At 40.2% G+C, this 27,985-nt stretch overlaps 1 protein-coding gene across 2 annotated transcripts; it reads left to right on the plus strand.

Annotated features, from left to right (window-relative positions):
* The first annotated feature begins 127 nt into the window (after positions 1–127).
* On the plus strand, positions 128–27,823 carry MSANTD1 (Myb/SANT DNA binding domain containing 1). 2 transcript variants are annotated; one of them, XM_052683096.1, is made up of 4 exons: positions 128–231; positions 13,839–14,103; positions 22,760–23,044; positions 26,425–27,823. In XM_052683096.1, the coding sequence occupies exons 2-4, from the start codon at positions 13,850–13,852 to the stop codon at positions 26,663–26,665; spliced, it is 780 nt and encodes a 259-aa protein (XP_052539056.1). In that variant the 5' UTR covers positions 128–231; positions 13,839–13,849; the 3' UTR covers positions 26,666–27,823. The 2 variants fall into 2 exon arrangements, with proteins under 2 accessions (XP_052539056.1, XP_052539055.1); XM_052683095.1 differs by lacking the exon at positions 128–231 and adding an exon at positions 13,589–13,721.
* Positions 27,824–27,985: the final 162 nt, after the last annotated feature.

The raw sequence follows: 27,985 nt of genomic DNA on the forward strand, positions 1-27,985 counted from the left end.
CTTCATCTAGACCTTTATAAGACAACCTTGCCAAAGTACAGCTGACCTTTCTCCTTGATTGCTCGAAATCCTCTTGCTTTCCTCTTCATTTCCCTCCCTGCATAATATCTTGTTCTGTTGAACTCTCTCCCCCCCCAGAACCGAAGTTCTGCTGTGGGTCATTGATCTGCTGTGACGAGTCCTGCATTGACTTCAAGGCTCATGGAGGATCTTCTATTCCCAGGACAGCAGGTACCAAAGATTTTCTTCCACAACGTAAAAAACCCCAAAGCTATAAATGTGCAGGTGTGTGCAGCCTGTTTCCCAAGCCCGTGCCTCTATACTGCTCCACCTCTGAAAATCAGGGCAAAGGAACGCAGAAGAGTGTTTTGGGGCAGCAATTTCTGTGCGTGGAGAAGTTGCTGTGTTGTCTCCTCTTCAGCTGGAGGAGGTCAAGGCCATCGCAGTTGCAGACCCTTGCAAAGATTTGCTTCACAGGTTTGTACGTTGTGACTAGGGGAGTTCACATTATAATACCTGCTTTTTGTGGTGATTGCTGATTTGGGTTTTTATAGGCTTTAATTGACTGATGTTTTATCCTTGAAACCTGTTTGCTTTCCTTTGATGCACTCGCTCAGACATTGCTGTGTGAGTGGATGTATCAGAGATATTAGCCAACAGAGTGAGGGATATATTTTAGAGCTGTGGGCTTTTAACATTTTTTTCATGGTCTTGAGATTCCAACATTTTGGTGTCCTGTGGTGGACATGTCTTCTTATGGTCGTAGTGAAATGTAATCTCATTGATGCCCCGAGCTCCTACCTGCTACAAGAACATTGCTTAAAGGAAGACAAAATATTTTCTCTTTTTATTGGTTCTTATGCAAAATTATAGCATGTAGAAAATCAGCTTATGGCATCCAAAAATAGTTTTGATTTTTAACAATCTCAGTTTTGTCCCAAGATGGTGCAGAGTCTGGAGGGACATGCAAAATGTTTCTGGATTTTGGAGGGAAAATGAAACACTTTTATCTTCTGAGGGGTTCTGCTACGAGGCAATGGCTCCTTCCCCCTTTAGTTATCCCCTCATTTCCTCAGCCATTAGCTGTGCTAGCATAGTTCCTGTTAGAAAAGAGCCAAGTAAAGTAATAGATGTATGTGTATGTATTGTGCTGTATGAAGCAGCACAGATATTGGTTCTCTGAAGATAATTAACATTAGTCAAATATAAACAGAAATCTCAGTCAAAAGATCTACTTACTGTTTTACTATTGTTTCATACAGGATTGAGCATTTGGGAATGAAAGAGAATTGACTGGAACATTTTTGGATGCAGAATAATATCAATATTACATCATGTTCATAATCTGAACTAAAGTTGATCTTGCTTTCCCTTACTGTAGCATGTCAAAAGCAGTGGGAAAAATCTAAATTATCTTAAAAGGGAAAGTGACTCCAGTAGCTTTAAGACTGATAACTGGTAATGCCAGCAGTATTTTAAATGCTGAGGCAGGAACTTGCCTGCCTGAAGGAGTTCTTGTTTATAAGATAAAAACCTCATATGGAGGCAGAGTAGAATAGAATTTCCAATATATTTAAAGTATTGAGCTGCGTAAAACACTCCAAGAATATTCCCTATATTAGTAGAGACCATTCTAATGGATTCTCTTCTGCCTTGTAGCAGAAGAATCTGCAGAAGGAAACTGAAAATGTTTATTTCTGTCAAAGCAAACATTAACAAGGTTGTGTCTGATTCTGCTTTAAGGACCTTCACTACTGAAAGAATTATCTTATTCCCACATTCCGAGGGGATATTTTGCACTGCTTCAAAACCTTTTTGGACCTTTCTTTTGGCTTTCATGTCTGGTTAACTGACTCCTGCAAGCCAGAAAAAGCATATTAATTTTTGTCTTGGGATCTGTTGTGGCTCAATGTTTTGGCTTTTACCCAGTGGCTGGTGGGAGTCTGGATGTCAGTTGTAGTTATATGATAACTGCATACAATGCTCAGAGAGGCACTGAGATCAATAAAGGATCTGCAGACTGGTTGATGAAAGAACTTGCTTATTGTGGCAGCTGGTTACAGCAGAGATCAAAAGTTATGGTAGCTGCACTTTGGCATGGCCATGTGGTATCGTACAGGTTTTAGGTGACAGTGAAGATCAGAAAGTTAGTTGGGAGTATGTGATGTCATGTTGAACAGCCCGTGTCAGACTTGCTGTTTTGCTTTCAGAAAGGTGGGGTGATATTCTGGAAATGTTTGCTGTTGCCAGAAGAAATGGATAGGGTTTTGTCTTGTCCCATGTACTGGAGTTGACCCAAATCCTCATTTCCCAGGTGTGTGCTGGGCCATCCAGCCGTCACAGCTCATGTGTTCAGTGGTCCTGGCAGATGAGCACTTCACTGAAATTCCTAGTAATGTATTCACAAGAAGTGATGAAATACTCCATAAGTGGCCTCAAGGAATGATTAGCTTAATCTTCAATTATTTCCCACTGAGACTTGATGAGAAATCATTTGAAAAGGTAGACATGAGCTTTAATATAATCTGCCTTTACAGCTGTCGTGAAGCAAAGTGTGCAGAGAGGAAAGATGTTGCAAGTGAAGAAAATCATGACATTAGGATTGAATATTTTAGACAACTGTTATGCATTGTTGGTCTCCTTGAGTGGCTTCAGCCACTGGAATATGGGTACAGGGCATTATAGACAGTTTGGGAAAAAGAGCACAAAATATGTTGCACAAACCTGAAAACTATTGCTATTAGGTTAAAGCTGCTGTATATTAAAGAAAAAGAATATTTTCATTTTTGTGGCTTATGAGAGGCTGACAAAAAGCAGTCATACTTGTTATGCCCTTAGATGAGAAGGTTGGCTGATCAGGCTGTTGAGCTCTTTGGAAACCCTCAGCAAAACAGGAGCTACAGCCAGGTAGTTTTTACTCTTTTACAGTGAAGTAGGAGGTGAAGAGAACTGACCTCCATAAGTCCTTTTGAGCTGCCTGATTGCTTCTAGTAAATAGTTGCACAAGAGTGCCTCCCGTGGGAAATGCACTATTACTTTCTGTTTGCACAGCAAATGAAAAACTCTGACCACTTCTATAAGAGAATGAGATAATGCCTTGTGAGCTGACTTGGTTTTATCCAAATTGTTTAGTCTTGATCTCTCTGCTATCAGATGGTGGTTTGTTACTACTTTGGTTAAAAGTATCTCTGGCCCTACGGTCATTAAAGCTATTTTTTATAATCAAATAATCCCAAATTCCTGAGCAATTGAAGATTTGCTTAGAAGATGGGGATCCAACAATCTACTTCTGGCTATGCAGAAGTCTGTCAATTGAATGTTTAGGAATGAAACGATAAGAGTTCTCTTGTGCCATTCACATCTGCCACAGACGCTCTCTATTTACATCTTCAGAGTGGATTGTCACTTACATCTGTGTTGTTTTAGGTTCCATATGTTTTAAGCCCTCCCTCCCCCACCTTGAAACATCAGGATTAGGTTTCTTATTTATGCTGCGTGTGAACAACTCTTGTGGAGTTTGGCAGGAAATAGGTAGGCTCTGCACTACTGAAAACTGGATCTGTAGCCCCTCAGTTTTCTTATTTTCTCACCTACTGGAGTAGCTTTGCTGCAAAAAACATTGAGTGCTCACTAATCTATCAGCAATCAGGGCCATAGTACCAATAGAATCATTAAGGTTGGAATGACCAACGAGATCTTCTAGTCCAACCATCAGAGTGACCACATCACTCAGTGTGACATCCACCCTTTTCTCAAAAACCTCCATGGATGATGACTCTGCCACATTTAAAATAGTCCTATTGAACTCAGTGATCCCTGTGGATCCCTTGCAACTAGAGATATTCTGTGACTCGCTGGCATGGTCTGCTCAGCTGGGGAATGGCTGGTGGTAGGTACCAATATACAAAAGCTGCTGCTTTTGGTATAGTATCAGCATTGCATGCCTCTGCATCTGAATACTCAAATTGCAGTAGGCATTTTTATGCACGCAAATCATGTTTCTTTTCTCTGTGCAGATGTATATTTATTCAAGGCATATCCTCTGGCTTACAAAACCAAATGCTGTGTTGAATGAAAAACTCTGGGGAGGATTTTAAAATCACTGGTGGCAGTGGACAGCTAGTGTTGGAGGTAGAGGAATTTGCATCCACAAGCGGTTTGTGGGTTTGCATTTGTTTAGGAGAATTTATGAAAGGAGGCAGAGTGATGTCCTTGGACTCTAAGCTGTAAGGCTGGAAGGAATACTTCTGGGTGCAACTGCTAGAAAGTATTTCTTTCATCCATGGACTGATGAGTTTCTTGTCTTTCACTGAGGCCGTGGAAGGAAGTGAGCACGCTCTCCTTTGTTTAGTGATAGCTGAAACAATAGAAGCTGATACACAAATCAGAGGAGTGTGTTAAAGCTGAAATATAAACTGAACCCTGGTGGCTGGAGAGTGACTGGAATGGAACCGTGTGTGATAAACAGAGGATAGCCACACAGAAGGAAAACAGCTGGAAAAAGCCAGGAGTCGATGGGAAACACGCAAGCAATTTCAATCCAAGCTTATGAAGAAAGCAGCAAGAGGAGATGTGGTGTCTCCAGGCAGAAGGCAGGCTGGAGGAGCAAAAGATGGGTGCAAAAGACGGAAATGGCCAGAGAGCAAACCAGAATGTCCAGAGAGCAAAACTGGAACATCCTAGCAAAAATAAGTGGCTTAAATGCCTTCTCATAATGGAGAAGCTCACTAGACTCCAAATACTGGCAAGCCACTTAAAAGGAGCAGCATTATATGTGTATCACGATACACCTTTTATTTTGAGACGACACCTTATCCTGCATGTCACAAGGCGTGAGAGCTAGCACTTCAGTTGCCAGTTGTGTTCATCTTGGAGATCTGATCCACTGTGTTGGTAGCTGAAGAATTTGTGTAGATCATCTGAACCTGCATTTGCAAATGCAGACAGTACAGGACTTCACTGGCCACATGGCTGCATGGCCTCTGTTGGGTGACATGGAAACACGTGCTTCTGCTGGAAACCCAGAGTGTTTTTTGCTTTCCCACAGAGTTTCTTATTGAGGAACTGAACTTTCCTGAAAAACTCAGAGCACAGCATTGGGAATAAAGTCAAGACCAAGCACTACTTGCTATGATGATTCCAGTTGAGCAGTTGGATCTCCTTGAAAACTGTGATCAATTTTCATAAAAGGACACCAAAACCTTTTAGGGATGACTGGCAGTGCTTGGCAGTCTGTCCCAGCAATTGCAGCTCCTCTTGTAAGACCTCAACTTCCACTAGCAACTACCTCAGCTGATAAGCTTAGTGGTGTGTGTGAGTTTGGTTTTACTTACATTTTTGGCAGCTCTCGGATCAGGCCGGTCTTTTACAAGTAACATTTGAACTTCATGGATTTAAACACTTTTCTAAGATTTCCATTCCTGAAGCTGCCTTGCAATAATACCCTAAACACCATTTACATTTTAGTATTTAATCTTTTACGACTTGATATGGAAATCTCCGGTGCCCTAAATATTTTATCTGAAATATTTTTTTAATCCTGTAAACCTTCCTCTGCGGGTCTGCATAGCTGAGCAAAACTTTGCAAGGGGAAAAGAGCAGGGATAGCCTGGGTATGTCGAGCAGAAACCTAGGAGAGCTGGAGATGCTCCTGCGTTCCTCAGCTTGGCAGATATCTTTGATTGTATGCTCTTTTTTCTTTTTTAAAACTTGGGGCTGAGAGCCTCCCCACGCTCTGCTCCCATTGCGGGCTTTGGCAGGAAGTCAGGAGGATGGCAAGGGGATGCAGACGGCTGCTAGGTGGATGCAGCAGGCTGCCAAGCCAGTAGCAAGCCCTGAGCAGTGAGGCTGGGCTTTTGGCAGGGGCTTGCCAGTGACTTGCTCTGCAGATTCTCCAAGGCCGGTGGTTACTGGAAGAGGGCCCAAACCACTCTCCTTTCTGGAAGAGCAGCAGGCTAGAACCCATTTATTCAACACAGCTGTGATGCTAGCTACCAAAACGAAGTAAAAACTTGCTTAGCGGGAATCCTGTGTGAATCCCAAGTGCTTTACACTTGGCCAGATCTCATCTGTTTAAACCTGGGGGCTGAGCATCTCTCTAATGGATTGATAACCTCCTGAAGTATTTATTTTTCACAATTGCTGCCTTTGTGCTTCTGTTAGAAAGGGATTACAACGGCGATATTAATTCTTTCTCTGGGGAAGAAAGGAGACCGTGGGCAGCAGAATCATGGTCAAAACCCACTGCTATCGTCTGCTTTTTCATGGCTTGGCTGCTTTTCTGCTGAGCTGCAGAAAAGTTGCTCAGTGCAAAGCAAAGGACAGACTTCTGCGCAACAAGGATTTTTTTATTTTTCCTCTGCAAAACATGTCAGATCCAAACTGCAGCAGATTAAAGGCCACATCTGAAATGCACTGTTTAGAATAAGTTCTCAGAGGAATTTACTTCTGAAAGAGAAATATTTGCATAGTGTTTTAGGAGCAGTTTTTAATGAACAAGATGCTTTCTAGCACATTTTATTGTGCTGCGTGCTAGCAACCAAACATGGGCAAGTGAGCTTATTGACTAACCCCTGAATGTAAGCAGGACCAAAATAATTTCTTTTCAGAGGGATTCAGGAAACCATTCATTGGGAACAGAGTGATTTTTCTTTGTAATCTGATTTGTTGCTTCCCTTTCAGAAAAGGAGCATGTCTGTTACTACATCTTGCAGGGTTGCTCCATGTGCTAAGAAACTGCAAATGATTTCTGAAGGGCAAGCAAATCTCAGAAACACTCAGCTTGCCATTAGTTGAACTGGGAGTGTGAAGCATAGAGCCAGTCTTTGCTCCCTGTACTGGGGAGCTGAGCAACTACCAATCAGATGAAGTTTAACAATAATAAGTGCTGGGTTCTGCCCGCTATGCTTTCTGCTGTGTGGCCTCTAGTCAAGCACTGCATGCTGTTTTGGGCACCAAAGTGTAGGAAGGGCATAAAACTCTTAGAGAGCATCCAAAGGAGGGCTGTGGAGATGGGGAAAGGTGTAGAGGCAAGGTGTGTGAGGAGTGGCTAAAGTCCCTTGGTTTGTTCAGCCCAGAGGAGGGGAGACTGGGATCTGAAGCACAAGTCCCTGCAAAACTGTAAGATGAAACAAAAACTTAGTACCATAACTTTTGATCTAATTACTACCAGCATACCTATATATACCTGGTTTCTCCAGGCAGTGAATTCCCTGGGTTCCCTTCATCCTGTGAGATTTTCCTTCTGAAGTTCCACATACTTCTGATTCCCTCTGTTGCTAATGATTCCTGGTCTGACTGGTCTCACCGTGAAAATGCTGAAGCCCCATTTCCCACCTTGTGTTCATCCTGCTGCCTCTCTCCATCCTTCCCTCTGACTGAATATCCGTGCAAAGCTGGCTTCCATGGTTACTACTAAAATAGGCAAAGGAGATTATTTTGGTCTGAATCTGTCAGTTCAGCAAGATCAAATTGTTTTTGGGAAATGATTCTGATTGAAGTGAAATTCAAGCAGGATGTGGCCTATCAAAATGAAATCAAAGACCTTTCCAGCTTCTTCCAACTCATAGATAACTGTCCTTCTGGGCTGCCTGCTTTGACAGCAGGAAAACCTGCCCTGAAGCTCAGTAGTGGACTGTTTGTGTGGAAATGTTCCTTTTTCCTTTTCTTTTGTTCTAAGTTTTAAATCATCAAGGTCTTCTCTGCAAAGGAGGCTTGCTTTTCTCAGCCCTGTGTATCTTCCTTCAGAGCACTCATTACTGTTGTCAGGCTTCTTTGCAGGCATAAAACATTTATTTTAGACATACATAAAAGCTCGTCAACCATTCAGTGACCTTTGCTCTGTAATGTATTGCTGTCACTTGTCTGTCCAGGTCTATCCTGTTCCCACTCCATTGTTTCCTTTGTGGTGGGCCCCTGTTAGTTTGTAGACCTTCTGACAAAGTGGACTGCCCTTTTAATGTACTGTGAGATGCATACTGTAGTTCCTCAGTCTGAATAAATTCATTTTGTCTTTGCAACAAGACCTTAAAGATCATCAAGATCTGACCCCCTGCCATGGTCTGGTTGCTCTCTTTCCTGCTTATAAGCTCCCTTCAAGTATTGGAAGGACACAATGAGGTCTCTCTAGGAGCATCCTAAAATGTGCAGACAGATTTTCTTGAGCCTAAAACTCAGTATTCCACTGCTGTGTAAGCACCAACAACTGCTTTTGTTTTTAAACAGGTGAATACTTTTATACGTGTCTGCACTGAAGTAACCAGAGGATGAACATATGCTCTGCAGTGACAATCCTGTTTCAAGGTTTAGTTATTGCTTGCTTGTGTTACTCTCCTTATGAGCCATACTGAAGAGCTCGTGGAGCATTGACAGGCATGTGCTTTAAGCAACCTTTCTTTCTACATCTTGCCCAAAACACAGAAGGGTGCAAACAAGTTTGCTATTAGATTTATATGTGACATTACAGGACATCCTACTGAAATAGCCATGCACCCTCCAGCAGGGACCTTTTCCTCCCAGCAGCACTGCTCAGAGGCTTTGAGCCTGAACAGCCTAAAAAGGCGTTTGCTGACAGTGTTGCTTAAACTGGGTTCAGATCTTAAAGTCTTGGCTGGCTTAAAAATAACCCAAAGTAATGCACTTTCATTTCTGAAATCCAAATAGGCAGCTTCCTGTGTCAGGACCTCTGTAGAGGCAGCCATCCTTCTGGATATCAGAAATAAATTGGAGAAATATCTTAGGCTGTCATAGAATAAATTCTATCTTGCCATGGGGTTGCTGCCCAACTTCTACCACAGTCCTTAACATCAGGATCAGACATGCTCTTATGTAGTCACTGTTTAATGACTGAGGGTTTGTGGGCTGAGCTCTGATGGTTGACTATAACTGTTGTCTCCCTGCAAAAGCAAGGGAAAAAATCCTTACCCCAAAGTTTGGTGAAAGGAAGTTTTATTTGGCATGCATTATCCCACACTTACAAAGCTGAGGGCTGTGTATGCAGTCAGTGCAGATCACTGAAGTACTGTCACAGAATCACAGAATGGTCAGGGTTGGAAGGGACCTCAAGGATCATGAATCTCCAAACCCCCTGCCACATGCAGGGCTACCAACCACCACATTAAATGCTAAACCAGGCTGCCCAGGGCCCCATCCAACCTGGACTTGAACACCTCCAAGGACAGGGCATCCACAACCTCTCTGGGCAGCCTGTTCCAGTACCTCACCACTCTCTGGGTAAAGAACTTCCCCCTGATGTCCAACCTAAATGTATCTGTCAACAGATAACGTTAGGATTTAAGAAGCTGAACACTGTGGTAGAAACATCTATAGGTGAACTTCATTAGATCCCCATCTGCCCTTTTGAGCACTTGGATTTTGTTAACGTGGTGGCAAAATTGTTTAAGATTTGAGATGTCTGGCTAAGAAATCAATCCCAACTAAAAGAGCAAACCTTTGTATCAGAAGGTAGCAGTTTCTGGTTGTTTCCAGCTCTTACCTCTGAGCTCAGATAATACTGGGTGTGCCACTCCTACAGGCTCCTCCAACATCCATCTCCTCAAATCATCCCACACTTACTGTTTGGTTCCTTTCCTTCTTAGAATTGTGGCAGTTAGCAAGCTACCTGAGTCCATCTCTCTCAGGGATGGATATCTGGCCTTGGTAACCTTGAAATGGTTGTTTTCTTTCACTTCTTCCTTTTTTACTTCTGAAGCAATTGGGTCTCTGCGATTACTAGGTGGAGAACCAAGGGGAGATACTGTCTGTATGCTCTCTTATTATGATCATAGTTAATAAAGCTTATCTCTGACCTGTCTTAAATTATTCTTGTCACACCTGGTGTCCCGATATTGGCTGACATTATCTTTAATATTACCATGAAAGGTTGAGCAGCTGTGAGAGATGTTACTCAAGCTAATATATGATTGCAAAAAAGGCAGCAGGTTTAGACAGTTTGTAGAGAAGATCATTAGTTTCATGATTTCTTGAGCTCTTAGGAACAGGGGTGTGCTGAAAGAAAGAATGCTGAAAGAATGAGATCTTCAGGTGCACTGAGGTGAATGTTCTTCTGTATTTGTCACTGCACAAAGAGAGGGATTGTGAAGAGGAGAATGGAGAAGGCATTCAGATATAGAGGGAGGTTATTTACAGAGGTGTACTTAGTAGCTCTGGTATTTATTTCATTGGCTTCTGTATATTCAATGAATATGAAGATGTTATAATTACAAAATAAACAAGACAGTTTGGCAAAGCAGATTATAATAACAAAAAGAGAATAGATAGAAAGCTTATCTGCATCCTGGGCTCGCTGCAAAACTCCAGAGGAGGGATCTCCAGAAGAGATCCTTTCCCACTGGTAGTCAGCTCTTAAATGGGTCTAGAAGAGGTGGCTGACCCATTGCTTGCCTCAGGTGATCAATTAGAGGTTCTGGCCGTGATTCAGCAGTTCCCATATAGCTTCTAAGAGGAAAAGCATCCTTGCTGTGAGAACAGCAACCGCTTTAGTGTGGATATTTGGTGCCAGGCTGGTGCTGGAGGGCTGTAGGGTCATTGGAGCTAGCCAGATGGAGCGTGTGAGTGATGTGCATCAGTGCATTGGGTTTGGCAGAGGAGCAGCTCATCTGGCTAGCAGTTATGGTTGGATTGGTGAACAACCAGTCCCGAGGTAGATGACCAATCTTATCTGGCTGGTGGATTAAAGTTGCTATTAGAGCTCCATCCCCAAGTCCCCCAACTCTAGGGACTGAGAACTCTCCCATTACAGGATGTCTTCCCTCTCAGGTTTGTTCCCCTAGACTCAGTGTCCAGGATAGGGGTTAACAGCAGATCTGCAGAGCGGTCAGCAGATAGGTGCGTTTCATAGAGAGGTATTTTTTTCTTTCCTCAGCTCTTGGGAGAAGTTTAGGGAGGATTTCTGGGGTAAAAAGATCCCTTTTCTTGTTTTCAGGTCCCCATTGGCAAACAGACACTACACCAACCACTGGGCATGTGCCCTTCAGCAATGCAGAGGAGGCAGAGTCTCTATAATTAATAGTGATAACTTTCTCAGAGGACGGATTAAAAACTTGAGTGTTGGAAACTTAGATTCCCTTCTGGTGCTGAAGGGAGGGGAATAAGGGAGGCATTATTTGAAAGCATTTCTTTTATTTAACAGATGTTAAATAGCACTATGCCACTATATCAATCTGTCAATTAACCCTAATAGGAAACAGCATAGAGAGAAGTAAGAAATGTGTATTCAGGGCAATTGTGGCCTCCCTTCCATGGGGGCACAGCCCCGCAGGCAGGGCTATGTGGAAGGAACAGTCCCACATGTGCCCAGCACATGTAGATGAGAAGAGGAATGTCTGTGGACCAACACAGAACAAACTGGCGGCCTCTGGACAGGCTTTCTGTCCCATCATGTTCTGATGGTTGAGCTAGAAACTGGATTAAAAAAATCTTTAAAGGAGAGACCATGCATAACTTTCCCCCCACAGCAGTGTTTATCACTGTTTTCACAGTCCAGGTGGATTAAAAACTGGAGGAGACAAACAAACCTCTAATAGAATATTAAAAGCTGAAAAGCAACCTTTTCTTGACAGTAGTGTTCATCAGCTCCTGAACAGCCCCAGTCTCTCTTAAAAGAGACCCACGGTGTTTTCGTCTTCAACACCATATTTATTTCTTAAACTTGTCCTGGCTATGGATGTAGTCAACAGAATTTGGTACGACTGTATTGATAGAGCTGCACGGAGCCCAAGGTTAAGTGACGGGAATTTCAAAACAAAACGATAAATTAATAAAATGATTGTGTCACCAGCTGATCCTCTTCTGACCACCATCTGTCCCCTGATCATGTGATGTCTCCCAGCTGGCCACCCAAGAGACAAACCATGCAAGATCAACAACATATGCTGCTATTTACACATTTTAAAGGTAATAGTTGCTAGGCTGTCCTATCACTAGTTAAAAAGAGTTATTTGGAAGCTAGGTGGATTTTTCCCCTTTTCTTTGAGGAAGGCAGTGACTCAGCAGGTATATTTCTAACAGAGATCGGTGAGGGCTGGATCAGTAGAAGTTTTCCTGTGTGCAGTATGTGTGATCTCCCATCTTATTCCTTGGTTTTGTGATAAACAGCAGAAAATGTGAAATGCAAAGAAGGAAAAAAAACATCACAGATTTTAATAGTGTACCTTTAGGAACATGATGTGCTCTCCTTGCCATGCCCAGGATGCAAACCAAGCAGTGCGTTTTTAAACTATTGTTAAGATCAAGGATGTGGTTATGAGAAGACTTACAATTTATAGGATACTTAAGCATTAAGGATTGAGGCACAGAACATTTCCTGGGGATTAACGACTGACTGGGTGAGCCTCAGGCCATTAACCCCTGCCTGCCATTAATCTTCAGGAAGTGCCCTGCAGTGAGGTCCCTATTGCTGTTATATGCTGAAAGAGAGAATAATAAGAAGAAAGGTCCGTGCTTTATTTATTTATATTTTACGTAACGCAGCGGTATTTGGACTGCAGGGAATTAACATCTTTCTCTCTAGCTGCTCGTGCTGCTCCAATTAAGGCTTTCATGCATCTCACTGCTTTGGGAAAGGCACTGCCTGCACAGATGTACGTGGGGCAGGATGTGGCCCTCTGCTCGTGGTACACTCTGTTTAATATGATGAATAGGTGCTGCTTTTCCAGTATAACTGCTGGCAGAATTCAGCCCTGTATAAAACCCAGCTCAGAATGCTTGTTTTACAGCAAAGCAATTTATTCACAGTTCTAAGCATCTTGCAGCTTTCTTTTTCTTTTTTTTTTAACTCGTTGAATAATCCTTTTAGGTTCCCCATAAAGCAGGTGAAATGCTTCTGCTGCAGTCCTAAGGCAGAACACAGGCTGCATAAATAGCATCTAAATTGCCAGGAATACAAAATACACAGAGTAATATATACCTACAAAGGCAAATTCATCCTGACAGGACTGCAGTACAAGCTTATCAGCAGCACAACATCTCAGGGAGAAAAAGAAAAAAAAAAAGTGGCTTTGTATTAAAATTGCATATGCATTTCTCTCTATATTTAAACACTTAAACGGTATTTTGTGCATGTGCTTAAAAACAGACGCAGGCACCCTTTTAATGAGGCTGCCCGCTCCAGCATTGATTAGCTGGGAGATGTATAGTTGCCATGAAGCTGGCTGATGCTATTTTTTTTTTTTTTTTTCTTTTTGCAGAGTATCTTTGCAAAAAAGAAAAAAGCTTTTTTTTTTTTTTTTTTTTTTTTTTGTGTGTGTGTGTGTGTGTGTGTGTGTGTGTACATGGCCTCAGTCCTTGCAGCCTCCCAGAGAGGCTGTCAAGGCGCAACTTAAAAGCTCGTTCAGGCGACCATGACCCCCCGCCAGCAGATTGTCTGCCTAAAAGGTAAGGGAAAGCTGAAAAAGAAGTAGAAACTTAAAAGTAGCTTCTCAAAGGCTGCATAGATCTCTCTCTCTCTCTCTCTTTTTTTTTTTTTTTTTTTTGTTAAACCTAAAGTGTTTAAAAGCTTTAATATTGATGGCCTGTCAACTTTGTCCTGATTCTTTGGCTTTCAGTTAAAAGGTTTTTGTTGTTGTAGCTTATGCAGTTGCTCTGTTGCTATGGAAACGTGACATCAAAATGACGTTTCTCTGTTTAAAAGCTTTTAACTAAATTCCTGCCTGTCAGATGTAGGCCCCATTTTGTGCACTCAAGCTTCAAGCTGTTGCAAAAAGGTTTCATATGTTCTGTTGTCATTCAAATTCTTTATCCACATATGCATGTCTTGCACTACAAAAACCTAAGCTAAAAACTCAATCTATATTAAGTGTCCTCTTTTAAAACCCTTTTAGGTCAGTCAGCAATGGCTGCAGCAGAAATTCCCAGTTACATTGTCTCTTCTCAGACTGAGAAACACAGGAGGGCCAGAAACTGGACTGATGCAGAAATGAGAGGTTTAATGCTGGTCTGGGAAGAATTTTTTGATGAACTGAAACAAACTAAAAGGAATGCCAAAGTTTATGAGAAAATGGCTAACAAACTCTTTGAAATGACGGGAGAAATTCGCCACGGAGAGGAAATAAAGATAAAAATTACAAATATGACATTCCAGTACAGGTAAGCTTCAGTTAATTCTTTTTATTTTAAGAGATGTTAGCAGGGGCAAGGCTGCGCTGTTTGCCTTTCAGAAAGAAGTATCCTTCAGCAAATGTGTAGATAAGAGATTAAAGATTGTTCGTATCGCTTTTAAAATTCTCTCTCGCCATCGCTGTTACGTCATGCTTCATTTTTCCCCCATTTCATTGCAAACTCCGGGACAACTTTGTCGCGTCGTAATTAACTCGCGGTGTTATGATGTAGAGGGATGGAAATGCAGTTAGTGGGAAAGCAGATTTTTTTTTCTCTTTGCTGATTGTGTCAGCCTGGCAGCAGCTGCTTGCAAGGAAACTCCTGCAGCTAGAAGTGGCCAGAGAGGGTCGGTGTGACAAGGCAAAGTTTTGCTTGCTTTATAATAAATACTGAATAATGCTTTTGGGGAACGAAGCTCCTGGGTTTTATTCGTGTGAGTTGAAGGGTTACACTTCAAGGGGCTGGGAATAATGGAATGCCTTATTGCTGAGTGACACACATTGCTGTAATTATAGGCAGCGCTGCTTTATCTGCAGGGAGGGGATCGATGTGCACCGTCAATACCGCTCCCGAGGAGCTGGGGGAGGGCGGAGGTGGCTGCGAGGAGATGAGATGGAGCAGGAGGGGAAGTTGGCTTGGAAAACGAGAGACGTTTGTTGCTTTGAGGGGAAAAGGAATTGGAACTTAGCAGAAACAAATGCTTCTCTTTCTCTTTTTTTTTTTCTTTTCTCTTTTTCTAAAATTTTTATCTCTGTGAGGCACAAACTGCCTCATACTGGAAATCCTGAGTGGTGATTTCAGCCGTGTGCTTGTAATGCAAGAAAATCAAATATGTGACTCTTTTATTTAATCTCTCCTCAAAGCTCATATTAATAATAAAAGAGGTTATTACAGCAGGCAACCATGTTAAAACTGCTTGCTTCTCTGTAAGGCATCCTCCTGTACTTAATGCAGACACTGCTCATCACATAGAAAACTAGGGAGAATCCTGTAAACCCCTTAACTTTGAATGTCCTCCTGCATTTGTAAGACCCACGAGCACAATGTTTAACATCATTTTCCATAATATTAAATCCACGTTTTCCAGCAGATGCTAATGCCTCTAAAATGTTTGACTAACCCTGTGGTAATCCTTGTAATTTTCTTCTCCCAGACTGAGTGAGAAGGCTGGAAGCACGATCCATTTTTGCCCTGCATCGCCCAGCAGTTGCCACTCAGCTGCAGAGCTGGGAGCTGCTGGCTCCCAGGCCCATGCTTAGCCTTCTAGATCTGCAGCCTTCCTGCTGAGCAGCACAGCTCGCAGCACCAGGATTTTACAGGTGTCTAGCTAGCAACACCGCGCAATATTGAAGTGCCGTAATTGCCAAGCACAATAGGCTATCTCTGTCAGCCTTTGTTCTAAATTTTCAGTGTTATCATCAGTCAGACCGTCTCAGCTTTTCTAATTAATGTTTTTCCTTTAAAGTTGCAGCGGGGGAAGGGAAGAAATGAACCCCTCACACCCATGCAGTCTGCATGTGTGTGTGCGCGTGTGTGGAAACGCAGTGCTTAAAAAAAATCTTATGTCTCTGTGAACTTCTGAGATTGCTTCTGCTGCGTGTTGTCGTGCTGCTGCTCTGTTTTGCAGTGCATTGCGGCTCCCCGCTCATTGATTAAGATGCTAATTTATGAGATTATAAAACTGCCTTGCACCATCACGGGGCTCTTGGACTTGAAGTGCATCTCCTATACTGTTTGTTTCTATCCAACGCAGGTTTGTTTGCTTTGCTTTCAAGGGGAGGTGATAGAAAACCCAGGGACAAATATAAGATATGACTTAAAATTCATCGTTTTCTGGAAGCTTTTTGTTGGCATGTGAGAATAGAAAACATTGTGGTGAAACCAAATGATGTTATTTACCACTGATTGCTGGCTTTGCTCTGAGGCACCTGAGTTTTAATCTACATTTTGGTGTCCGGAGGATACTTAAAGAAGTGTACTTAAAGTGCTTTATCTTTGTGTGTTTTTCCACACATCACGGCTGCACTCTGCAATGAAGAAAAAATATCCTGAAAGTGGGTAAAGTCGTCTGAGACAGTCTATAATTATGATGTAGAGTTAGCAAGCCCAATGTGGGAATGTAGCACCAATAGCAAAGCCTCAGCTTTGTCCTGCACCAAGTGGTGATTTCTTCCCACTGCATCAGGCAACTGTAGTGTCATAAAGTTGCTATGGTCTCTACTTTGACAGTCAGAAATGAACAAGAGTAGAATAATTAATCAGAAAATAGCGTTACATAGTGCTGTGATATAATTTCATAAAGGCAAATGTTTTTTTTTTCACCCTGCAAACTACTTATGAGTGCATACATATATTTAAGAGTATACACATCTATGTGTATTTTTCCTTTAGCAGGAATAGGAGTACTTGAATATTTTTCCTAGCTGTTAGCAAAGTTCAGTGGTAAGTGTTCTTGCTGCCAAGTCACATCCTGGGACCTCTCTGACACAATTATTAATTCTCTGAAATATTAAAGGATCTAAAATAGTAAACACATTTATAATGGTGAAGACATAATGTTGTTTTCCACTCTGAGGATCCCCTAGACTTCTGATCCAGTTCTATATTGTTTTGCTTGTTTTGCCCAATGAAAGCCATTACTCACAGTGCTGAAAAAGCCAAAGTGAGACAAACATATACGTAAGTATGGGAGGAGCACTTATCCAGCAGGTATTGCATAAGCTGCAGCTAATGGAAATACATCAGTGCCAATAGTGGCCTGGAGCTTGGGCTGAGCTAACAGCCCAGGTGTTCGCCCGGGTTTCTGGCTGCATCTTTTTATCCCACGTGGAATGCTGTGCTGACAAATTTAGTTCAGGGGTAGCTCAGAGCATGTGAGCTTCTGAGCACTAACACAATTTTAGGGCTATCATATCTCATTCCTCCAAGTCTGTAGTAAAAACATCATGCAAATGTTACAATGCCATTATATAAATCTATCATACTCATTATTCCCTCCTGGAAGAATTATGCTTATTTCTGAATGTCCTACATTTCAACAAGGTGACAAGTGAATGGGAAGCTGTTTAGAAAACATGATTGGGATAAGATGTGGAAAGTTTTCTTCATTAAAAGAAATGGGAAAGTCTGTGATTTGCTTGGAAAAAAAACCCCAAAATCAGAAACGAGTTGTAGAGGTGTGTGAAAACATACTGCACAATTTTTGAGAATACAAAGCAGGCACTTCTTTTACCATAATACCAGAAGTTGTTGAAACTGCAAGGTAAGAAATGTAAAACTATTTGAAAAGCCATATAAGTTTGTATTATGCTGCAAAATGAGCATGTGGAACTCATTACCACTGACAGTCACCAAGACCAACGGAGTGGTAGGTTGTTTTATTATTCTCATGAAAGATCAGATTTATTAAATAAAAATACAGGCATCATTTGTCTTCTAATTAGAGTCATAAAAGATAGTGGATGTCAGGATATTGCTGTCAATGGAAAAGGAAACAAGTACTACAAGAATTTCCCCCTCAAAAAATATCAACAAGTTTCTTCAAGTATTTCATACGGACCTTTGTCAGAATGGAGGCAGTATGATGATGATCTGCACTCCTCTGCATTATGGTAGCCCAAGTGCATTTGGAGGAATCTTTCAAGGTTAAGCAACCTTACCCAAAAGTTTCCATATATTAAGGAACAATTAAATCCACTGTGGGATTTAATGTATAGTTAGCTTGTCTAAGTGGAAAATTTTGCACATCCAGAAGGAAAACTTTTGCAGGTACATCTGGGTAAAATTCTGCTTTTAGGAATCACACCTGAAGCTGAAATGATTCCTGTGGGCAGAGCAACCAACAGGTCTTAAACTTGATTTTTAAAATCACCTGGGGAGCAAGATGCATGAACGTCCCACTGTGTCTGTCAGGAGGGACAAGGGGCTGAGCCAGGCCTGCTGGAATTCAAGTTGTCTTTAGATGTGCTGAGTATCAGAAGTTTTGCTGGGATTAGTATGCCATTACTTGCACTTCAGCATCACTTAGAGTATTTGCTGAATTCTTCCTATTATATAGGCTACTTGGGGCATTCAGCACATATAACCCTGACATTAGTCATTCTGAAAGAAAGAACTTCCTCATCAGTGCTAATATACTGCACTTAATGCACTGTATCTGCTCTTGTACTACTACTGGCATAGCATGCTCTGGCTTATAGAAACAAAACAGGGTTTGAAAAGCTTGTACAGTCATTCTCAGTTTTGACTGATTCCCTCTGATGTTTAAAAATAGGAGCTGTGTGAATGCAAATTTATTGTTTTCAGTAACATCACCCTCCCAAAGCCTAGGAAATAGGATGCAGCTGTTGCTGTTTGATTTGAATCACAGTCAATTAATGTTAGCGATTGGTAAATTTGAATCAGTCTCACGATTTGAATATGTGATCAGTTTATTTTTTTGTTTTCATGTGTACATGATAGCAATTAATTATTGTTGCTTGTGTAATTCATTGCTATCCTCTGTGACATTAAGCAAGTAAAATATTTGACCTGTGCTACAGCAAATGATGAAATGTAAGTGAATCAAATTTAATGCAGAAAGTTAAATTTGAATATTTTACCAGCTTTCTCTTTAATTTCGATAATTTATAGCAGATGCACAACTTAAGGACTGTACTTTCATACATCTTTCTTTCCCTCCCCCATTGACTAGCTCATGAACAGTTGCTATTTATTATTTATTTTGAAAGCTTTTCACAGAAACCCCAAGAGATGAATCTTGTATCCATTCCTTAAGGCAAGCAGGAATATCAAATACTGTAATAATAATAAAAAAGCAATAGCGTGTTGAGCAGAGTGAAAAAAGCAAAAAAAAAAAAAAAAAAAAAAGAAAATTGTCATCTTTACTGATGACATAATGATTTAATGATTTTTAAAAACTCTCTACAATGTAATATTGTAATAATATTGTAATAATTCTACTTTAGAAGGCAGATAATAGGCACAGAGAACAAAGTCTGAAGGAAGGTCAACGGCAGCACAAATTACTCAGCTGGTGTTGCAGTCCATTCTGAGGAATGTTTTGGCAGTAGGACTTCAAAACCCATTAATTTGTTCACTTCCCTCCAATAAGACTCACAGCCATCTTTCAGATTAACTGGGTAACAGTATTTTTCATACTTCAGAAATTTGTCCCCTGGAAACTCAACTTTGATGCCAGTTTTTGGAGAGAGCTCTCCATTGCCTCTGCTCTCAGCTGGATTTTAATAGAGCCTCATGAAACTGTGACAGGTCCAGATAAACTCAGCAGGAATTTATTTTGCAAACTCTGTTCACTTTCTCACTTACTCCTACCTTATTTTTCTGCCTTACTCACTCACTCAGGCAATGATTTGCCCAATTTATGTTTTCAAAGTGTTGAATGTTTGGCTTGTCTTCCTCTCTTTTCCAAAGTACTGCATCCCAGTGCAAATCATAGAATGGTTTAGGTTAGAAGGACCTCAAGGATCATCAAGTTCCAACCCCCCTGCTGCATGCAGGGCAGCCAACCTCCACATTTAATACTGGACCAGGCTGCCCAGCACCCCGTACAACCCGGCCTTGAATGTCTCTAAGGATGGGGCATCCACAGCCTGTGCCAGCACCTCACCACTCTCATAATAAAGAACTTCCCCCTGATATCCAACCTAAATCTTCCCTCCTTCAACTTAAAACCATTTCCCCTTTGTCCTGTCATTATCTACCTTTTCAGAGAGTTGAAAAATGTTGTTCTATTTCTTTCTAACTTCTTCACTTTTCAAGGAAAAAACAAAACCAACAAGAAACATGAAACAAAGCCACACAAAAGCAAAACAAAGAGAAAAGCAGCTTTACATTTTGGATGCAACTACAACCTGTTGTGATTATTTATGATAATGATTGACTGGGAGCAGTAAATGCATCTTTGCCTTGGACTTCAGTTCTGCCAGGGTTACTTATCTTGGTGCAGGAGGAAGCTCTCAGCTGTCTCTCTCAGTTTTCTGGTTTGTTTCAAAATAATCAGTGAATCCTGAAGCTTGATCTTAATGTTGCCAAGTTATCTATTTGATTTGTTCTTCCTGTTTTCCTCCACCGCTCACAGTATTCCTACCTGTTTTCTGGAGTAGACGCTCCCTTGCCCATTATCTTCTCATCTCTTTATCTATTTCATCTTTTTTCCTTTGTATATGAGCCAGACTCCATACAGGTAGTTGGTTGCTGCTGGTGCTGCTTTTAAGCTAATGAAATTCTCATGTCAACCTTCTGATAATGACAACTTTCTTATTTCTTTTAGCCGAGAGCTATGTTAAATAGATAGAAGTAGAAGAATCTGTACCCATCCAGTGCAATCAGAGCCATAGAAATACCTAGATTTGTATAGCTGCAGTCCTAGAGCTGTGTGGGCAGGTAACAAACTATAGCTCTCCTTCAAAATCCTGAGTATTAGCAAAAATGGGGTCTAGGCACATAGCTGAGCTCAAACACAAGAAACCAAAGTTCTGATATAACTGGGCAAAATACCTGCTCCTGAGAAGTTTTGCTGAAGTAAGGAAATTAACATTTAGTTCAGGATGATATAATAAAAATAAAGGAAGAATAGTGATAAACATAATAGTGCTTGGAAGTTAATGTATTCAGAATAGTCATCAGGACACTGATTCAAGGCAAAATAATGCTGGATGGAGCTGCCTTCTTTGAGCTTAGACCAAATAGAGGCATTCCCTCAGCCTTTTCTGCTGTGAGCTGAACGAGTCAGGGGACCTCAGCTGCTCCTCCTACATCTTGCTTTCTAGACCCATAACCATCTTCATAGCCCTCCTTTGGATGCTCTGTAGTAGTTTTATGTCCTTTTTATATTATGGTGCCCCAAATCCTGTCCCAGGGACAACTGAATCCTCTGCACAGATTGAAGGTGGACTGACTGGGCAGCAGTTCTGCACACGGACATGGGGGAGCTGGCTGACACCAGTCTTAACACGAGTCCTCTGCCTGCCCCGGAACAAAGTTGGCAGAATACCACATCTGAGATTTCTTGTCTTTTTTGGGAGAATGTTTTGCCATTCTGAAGGCTCAAACCATGTCTGGCGATGTCTTAATCCAACTGCGGGACTGCTCTGACATGACAGGGATGTGCTCATGCATGGCTTTTTGCTGTCTTATCCATGAGGATGACAGACCATGGCGAATGCATTCAACGAGTATCTGAGGATGGTACTGTAAAATGCTTAAATGGACTGAAGGTTTTAGCATGGACAAGAAAATGGGAAATGTATACCCAGCTAGAAGCTTATAGTGGCATAATTGATATGTTTGGCATACAAATAGTCTGAACAATTAGACAAAAATAGTCAATATCAAATGATGGTTGCTTTGAGCCCCATATTTTGCTATTCTGTGTCTGTACTTGATGGATATAGATGAGTTTGTAAGTTGTGCTAGATATTCTCTGACTATGAAATTGCAGCAGCAGGTTGCGAAACATGTATGAAATTAAAATTTTGAATGCATAGAGGGCATGAAAAAAACAGACAGCTGTGGAGGCTTTGCTATGAAAGACTTTCCCAAAAAGCTGGGAAAGCTCATCAGACCTTGCAAGGACAAGAAAAAAAAGAAGAATCCTTAAATGTCTGCAAAATCTAAGCAAATCTTTCTGCCTTCTTTTCTCACTGGTGGATTTCCCCTTAGCCTAAGCTCAGTGGTGTCTAAAAGGAAGAACTTCAAGTTCCCACTTTTAAGTTTGGCAGCATTTTTATTGTGTTTACATGTTGTTACTTAATTCTATCCTTTCTGAGATTGATGTGGGCAGGATGGATTAAGAGGAGGGAAAATGTGGAAGGCTTCAAGAAAAAAGGCTGGGCCAGGTGTCCAGGAATCGTTTTCATCTTTTTTTTTTTTTTTTTTCCCTGCAAATTGAAACCTCTTCATAGCTGGGAGAATTGGATTTGGATTTGTTTCTTCTTTTTTTTTCTTCTTCTTCTTTTTTTTTTTCTTTTTTTTTAATGTAAATGAAACCTGGTTCATGAAAATGGAGCTTTCGTCATCAATCTTGCCTTCCCTGTTTTCTTCCTTTGATGAACTTTTGGTTAGACTAACTTAAAGATCCCATCTGGGAAAGGCAAAAAGCAAACAGGAGGAAATTCTGAGATATTAGCTGGCCAGTGGAGTGTCTTTGACATGTGTCTGTTCACCTCAGGTTTTTTATTTCTCAATAAAATATTTTAAAAAAAAGTGAATAAAATAACAGTGGATGTTGAACGGGTGAACTTCACATTAGGACTCAATGATAAATCTTATAACAAAACTTATGTGAGGGACAAGGTCATGGCTGACAGTTCTTCAACTGTAATCTTTTTGTTTACTGTTTATAATGCATTATTAACTGCTTTATTATTATTATTTTAAATAAATGAAGCTATATTTCTTCCCATACTGATCTTTACCTTGTAACAGATAAGCAGGCATCCATCTTACTGTTGTTACTGGAATGCTCTAACGGGTGATGTTGACCTTTTAGGCAAAGTGAGGAGGAGAATATGAATATTTGTAGACATTGATACTCATAATGGGAAATACTCATATAGAAGATCTGTATGAAGAGTACTTAAAAAAGAAAACAAGCTCTAATGCTGTATGCCTTTTCTTGCAGGAAATTAAAATGCATGACTGACAGTGAAACTGTTGCACCAGACTGGCCTTACTACAAAACCATTGATAGGATCTTATCCAAAGTGACAGACCACAGTGATGTGAAAATGCATGAAAATCAGCAACCAGGTCCTTCTACATCACAGACAGAGGCCTCGCAGTCACCATCAGCTAAGTCTACACCTCTGTATTTGCCATATAATCAGTTTACATACGAAGGAAGGGAAGAGTGCTTTGAAGATGAACATTCAGAGAGCTCATCAAGCTTACTTTCTTACAAGCTGAGGTAGCATCTAATTTTTTTTTCCCCGCCTTCTAGTATTTCACAGAATGAATGGGATCTGTTATCTCAAAAGGGAAATCCTGGAACGTTTTTCTCTAATGGCTCTTGCAGCTTTCCTGTAAATCACAAATTGGATTACCTTTACCATTCTGCTGAATTTGGGCAATTTCTTTCTTCTTTCACAAGAGATTGGAAGGGAATAGGAGGACTGGGCAAAAAGTCATTTAGTATTGCCAAAATTCAGCATGTATGTCTGTGCTCATAGGAGGTAGTGTGTTTGTGATAGTAGTACAGGCATGTTCATGATAGTGCTGCAGCATTGTATCTCTTACCACATTTTGCTTAGATGATTTTTGGCTTGCTCTAGGTTTTTTGTTGTTTTGTTTTTTTGGTAGGAGTAATGGTATGAGATTTCCCTGGCTTCAGCTATTATTAAAATGGTGAAAAGTTTCAAAGTAAATATTGCCGTGGACACTGAAATGCTGTTCATGCAGTTTGAAAGAACATTGCGTACATTATATAAAATGAAGAATGGCATTTTTTCAAAGTAAATGCTTGGTTGAGAATGCAAATGTGTTTCCTTTTCCTTTGATAAGATTGGAGTTGTCTGGAAGGCAGCATTTTAGCAGAAGGCAGGCTATGTACTTTAGACTTCACCGCTCTCATTTTTCATCCAGAGTGGTGTGAAATAAGAGTTGATTACAGTTTTCTGGCAGGAAAAAGTTGGTCCTGCAGATCTTATCACGAGTTTGTGAGGGTTTAACTGTAACAATAAAATTATCTGTCAGTCACGCAACTGAGACGGTGTAACGCTGGAAGAAGAATCAACCTAACAAGTTTGGATTATTGTTTCCAGGCCTACTCTCGGATGGGTAAAAGTAGGCTAAGTCCACTCAATCATTCAAGCAAATGGTCCTTGAATAGCTGACTATATTAAAAACTAGTATATAAATCCTGACCTGTAACAGTCGTCTTGTTCGCAGGCAATAATTTTTTTACATCACAGTCCATTGCAATGGCTTGATATCCCCTGATAAACAACCTCTCATGGTTTAGTATCTGTGAATGGAAAGACATCTCTCATGCAATAACTCCTTCACCAATTCTTAAATTGGTTTCTAATATTTTTTTAATAGTTAAGAGGTTGCTTACCTAAAACAGTGAGGTGTATTTCATACACTAGACTATCTGATAACATAAAGATGTATTTTTTGTTGCAAGATGTTAGATTTGTTCCTATCAGGGATGATTCCCGAACCATGGGATCATATTAATTCCTATTTTTGTTGCAATTCAAAGGTCAGAAAAATCTTTGAAATTTCTATTTTATTTTAATGTGATGCCTGGTATTTGCTCAGTATTTTACAAGCTTATATTGTATTGCAATGTCAATAAAGCATCTGACAATAATAGAGTTATTGTTGGATAATTCAAAGTGATGGAGTCTTGTACTGCAACTTAAGCTTCTAAAATCAGAATTTCTAACAACACTCATGAATGACTTTTTATCTAATTGAAAACAGTGTTTTTTCATCCCATGGTCTAACTTATAGCCTTGTTTCTTTATTGTTGAAATAATGACAAAATATAATTATACAGGTTGTGACTGGGGTTCAGACCTCATCAGTTTTGCCATTTCTACCATGCTGAAAATGGGACAGAAAATAATTTACATTCATAGGTTAACAGACTATAATAAAACCTCAATGCCAGCTGGAGTGGCTGCCTGTTAAAAAACATCATCCATGTATTTAAATTCAGTTATTCTTATGTGGAGCCCAAAGGTGTTATGGAGGGCATTCTGTGGCATGGCTCCCCACAGCAGTGACTTCTGACTCAGAGCTTCATATCTCTGTTGCCTCTTTGTTCTTATGGTTTTACTCTTAGAAATTTTTCACTACACATCCAGCCTAGCACTGATATATGCAGAAGATGGGGAATTCATTCTTCACTGTAATAATCTGTTCCTTGTTTAAACCAGTGTCATGGTTCTAGTTGGAAAATAGTGAGTTAAACTTTGATTTTGAGGCCCCCCCAGTATTTTTCGCTTGTCTCCTTGAAGTAGCTGTGTATTGCATTCATTCCATCATTGCTATTCTTCAATTTCTGAAAGGTAAATTGACTGGTACACAAGGCTTACACACCAAAAGAGTAAGATCAGACCTTTTTGTGTTTGTACTCTTCAATTCAAGGATGAGTCTCATTAATTCATGGATGCATTTGACTGTATTTGAATGAGCCTATGTTTATCAGTAGATATAGTTGTTCTGATTCTCAGTCCTCAAACGATGAAGATCTTCCATTTCTAATACTAATATTTATTTTCACGTCACTGATAGTTCTTTTTCATTAAAAATGGGTTATTATTCAGATTGGTACATAGCAGTCATGGTTTCTTACCTGTGCAGAGGAGGATGTATGACCAAGCAGTAGTGAAGCAGCTTCCTTCAAGATCTATTCTATTCTTCTTCCTCTAAGATTTTAATAACATTTAACACAATCCACTTATTTCTTTTCATAGGCTTCACCCTCTGTGTTTTACTACACCCGGAAATGTCAAGGGAATTGTGTCTTTTTGTTATATTTGCAGCAAGTCTTCCAGGTTCTTAGGTCTGTTTATTTTTATTGCAGAGAGAACTGAATGTCAAGTAGGATAAGAACATATATGGAAATGTAATACAGATTTGTCACAGCTGAGTGACCTCCCTCCCGACTCTCCTTCTTCACATCAGTAAAAACATTCCTCTAGTGCTAGGTTGATGTCCTCATTCAAGGTTGTCTTGAAATCTACAAGTTGTTGACATGGCATTCTGCTCAAAACTGTGCTTTTACTGGATTTCCCCTGGAAAGAATGCAGTGTTTGGCAGAATACAGCTGAGATTGCTGTTTGTGTAAAGGGAATTTGAGACCCATCATTGGATAACTTTGATGCTGGGGACTCTGGATACATAGACTGTCATGCTAAGATTGAAAGGAAGTTGCCCATCTGTAACTGGAAGTTTTTCAGATGAGTAGTTCACTCACAGCTTGAACTACAATAGATATAATGACCACGTGAGCAAAAAGACTTCCCCAGCACAGTTCAGAAACTCAGCACGTAAAAAGCAAGATAAAAAGACAATGTTATACTTAGGAATCTGTGGGAAAAAAATCTTGTTAAAAATGATGAGATTTTAAAACCTATTTTTACAGTCAGTAATGTTATAAAACAATGGAATAAATACTTTTGTTTTGGCACAATTCTGAGAGTGAATTTATTGGAGAACATTTTTTTATTAATCGAACTTAGTTATAGCTTGTCCTAGGTCCTAACGTAGCTTTTTGGGTTTTTTTTCCTTTTCCATAAATGTGATTTTAATTGTAAACAAATCTTCCTGTTTCAGAACTGAAGAAAGGCCAGTTAAGAAAAGGAAAATGCAAAGCTGCAGCTTTCAAAAGAAGAAGCTAAAATTAATGGAGGCTATGTTGGAAGAACAAAAGAAGTTGAGCAGAGCTATGGAAGAAACCTGTAGAGAAGTACGCAGGATTCTGGATCAGCAAAACATCATTCAAGTCCAAAGCTTACAGCTACAGGAGAGAATGATGAATCTACTGGAGAAAATGATTTCCAAATCCAATGTGTAGTTTCCTTTGTGAATGCCTCTGAGATTATCATTGATATTATAGACATCCCCTTACTGCACACCTTATGTGTGTTTGTTGCCCTATTCCTAGGTTCTCCATGGAAATTAAAATCTTAGTGTATTCTTAGATAAGCAAAAAGAACAGATAATGCAGGGTGAGAGCTATCTGGCATGAGAAAAATAGTGCAATATATGCCTAAACTGAATTATTTTTATACAGAAAGATTAAGGGATGAATAGCTCTAGGAATTTCAATACTATTACGCCTAGGTCAGATATTGTTTTACAAAGATATGTATTTCTTCACATCAAGGACCATACCCTGACCTGTTGTTGAAGAACAAAGTAATATGTTCTTAAACATGCTAATTGCATCTTGACTTTGCTGATGATTAAGCCCTGGTTGGAAACATACACAGTGATTGTGCAAGTGACCTATGCGTGGTTCTTGTGAAGATCTACAAGGGACCTCAAGATGTCCTTTTAAACTCCATGCCTGATATGAATACTACTCTAATGTATGAGAGTAAAAATAGTCTATTCAAATACAGTTTTCATAAAATACAAACAAATCCTTACTATATACTGGATACTAAAATGTATAGACGATACTTGAAGGTGCTTTTGATATTAAATGTTTAATTTTTTTCATTATTAACTGGAATCTGTTGACTTAATGAGCGACCAGCAATGAAAACTATCATTTCTTCTCTATCACAAAAGAAAAATATTGTACTGTGTGTATATACAAATATATATCTATCAAATGAAATAAAGGAAAAGAAGAAACTACTTCTTGCTGGATAGATAATACGCTTTGCGTTGGTGAAAAGGCTATCACAGTCAAAAGTTTTTAATTCTTAACTACTGGGTAAAGATCTCCTCTGCTGGTGCATATATTCATGGAACTCCTAAAGAATATTCAGTACCTCTTCCTCAGCGTTTGCTGGTGACACAACTTTAATATATATGCAAGCAGACGTAAGGCAGATCAGCATCGACACACCACAAGAGGGAGCCGAAGGCATAAGGGATTGCGTTTCCTTTCTACATTTCTTTCTGTTTTCTCCTTGAAAAGCATACTTCTGCATTTGCAAGAATGAGTATCCAAGGTCAGATTCAGATACAGAGGTACAGAATTAATGTCAGTACTGGAAACCAAGGCCACCTTCCATTCCCAGTAATAAATAATGTCTTCCATTGAAATTTTGCTTTTGAAGTTGTTTGCTTTTTGCTATATAATTTAACATATTTTTAGCTACACTAATATTATCTAAACTATTTCTGGACCCAGACCCAACCAGTTAATCTGTAACTAAGC

This window comes from Tympanuchus pallidicinctus, unplaced genomic scaffold (genome assembly GCF_026119805.1).
Source record: "Tympanuchus pallidicinctus isolate F22 unplaced genomic scaffold, pur_lepc_1.0 scaffold2, whole genome shotgun sequence".
Taxonomy (NCBI): Eukaryota; Metazoa; Chordata; class Aves; order Galliformes; family Phasianidae; genus Tympanuchus; species Tympanuchus pallidicinctus.

What these genes read in the sequence shown, in the direction of transcription:
- MSANTD1 (XM_052683096.1), top strand. Translation starts at nt 13,850, where the DNA reads ATGGCTGCAGCAGAAATTCCCAGTTACATTGTCTCTTCTCAGACTGAG. An exon ending in AATATGACATTCCAGTACAG is followed by an intron (nt 14,104 to 22,759) that starts GTAAGCTTCAGT and finishes CTTTTCTTGCAG; the next exon opens with GAAATTAAAATGCATGACTG. An exon ending in TTACTTTCTTACAAGCTGAG is followed by an intron (nt 23,045 to 26,424) that starts GTAGCATCTAAT and finishes TTCCTGTTTCAG; the next exon opens with AACTGAAGAAAGGCCAGTTA.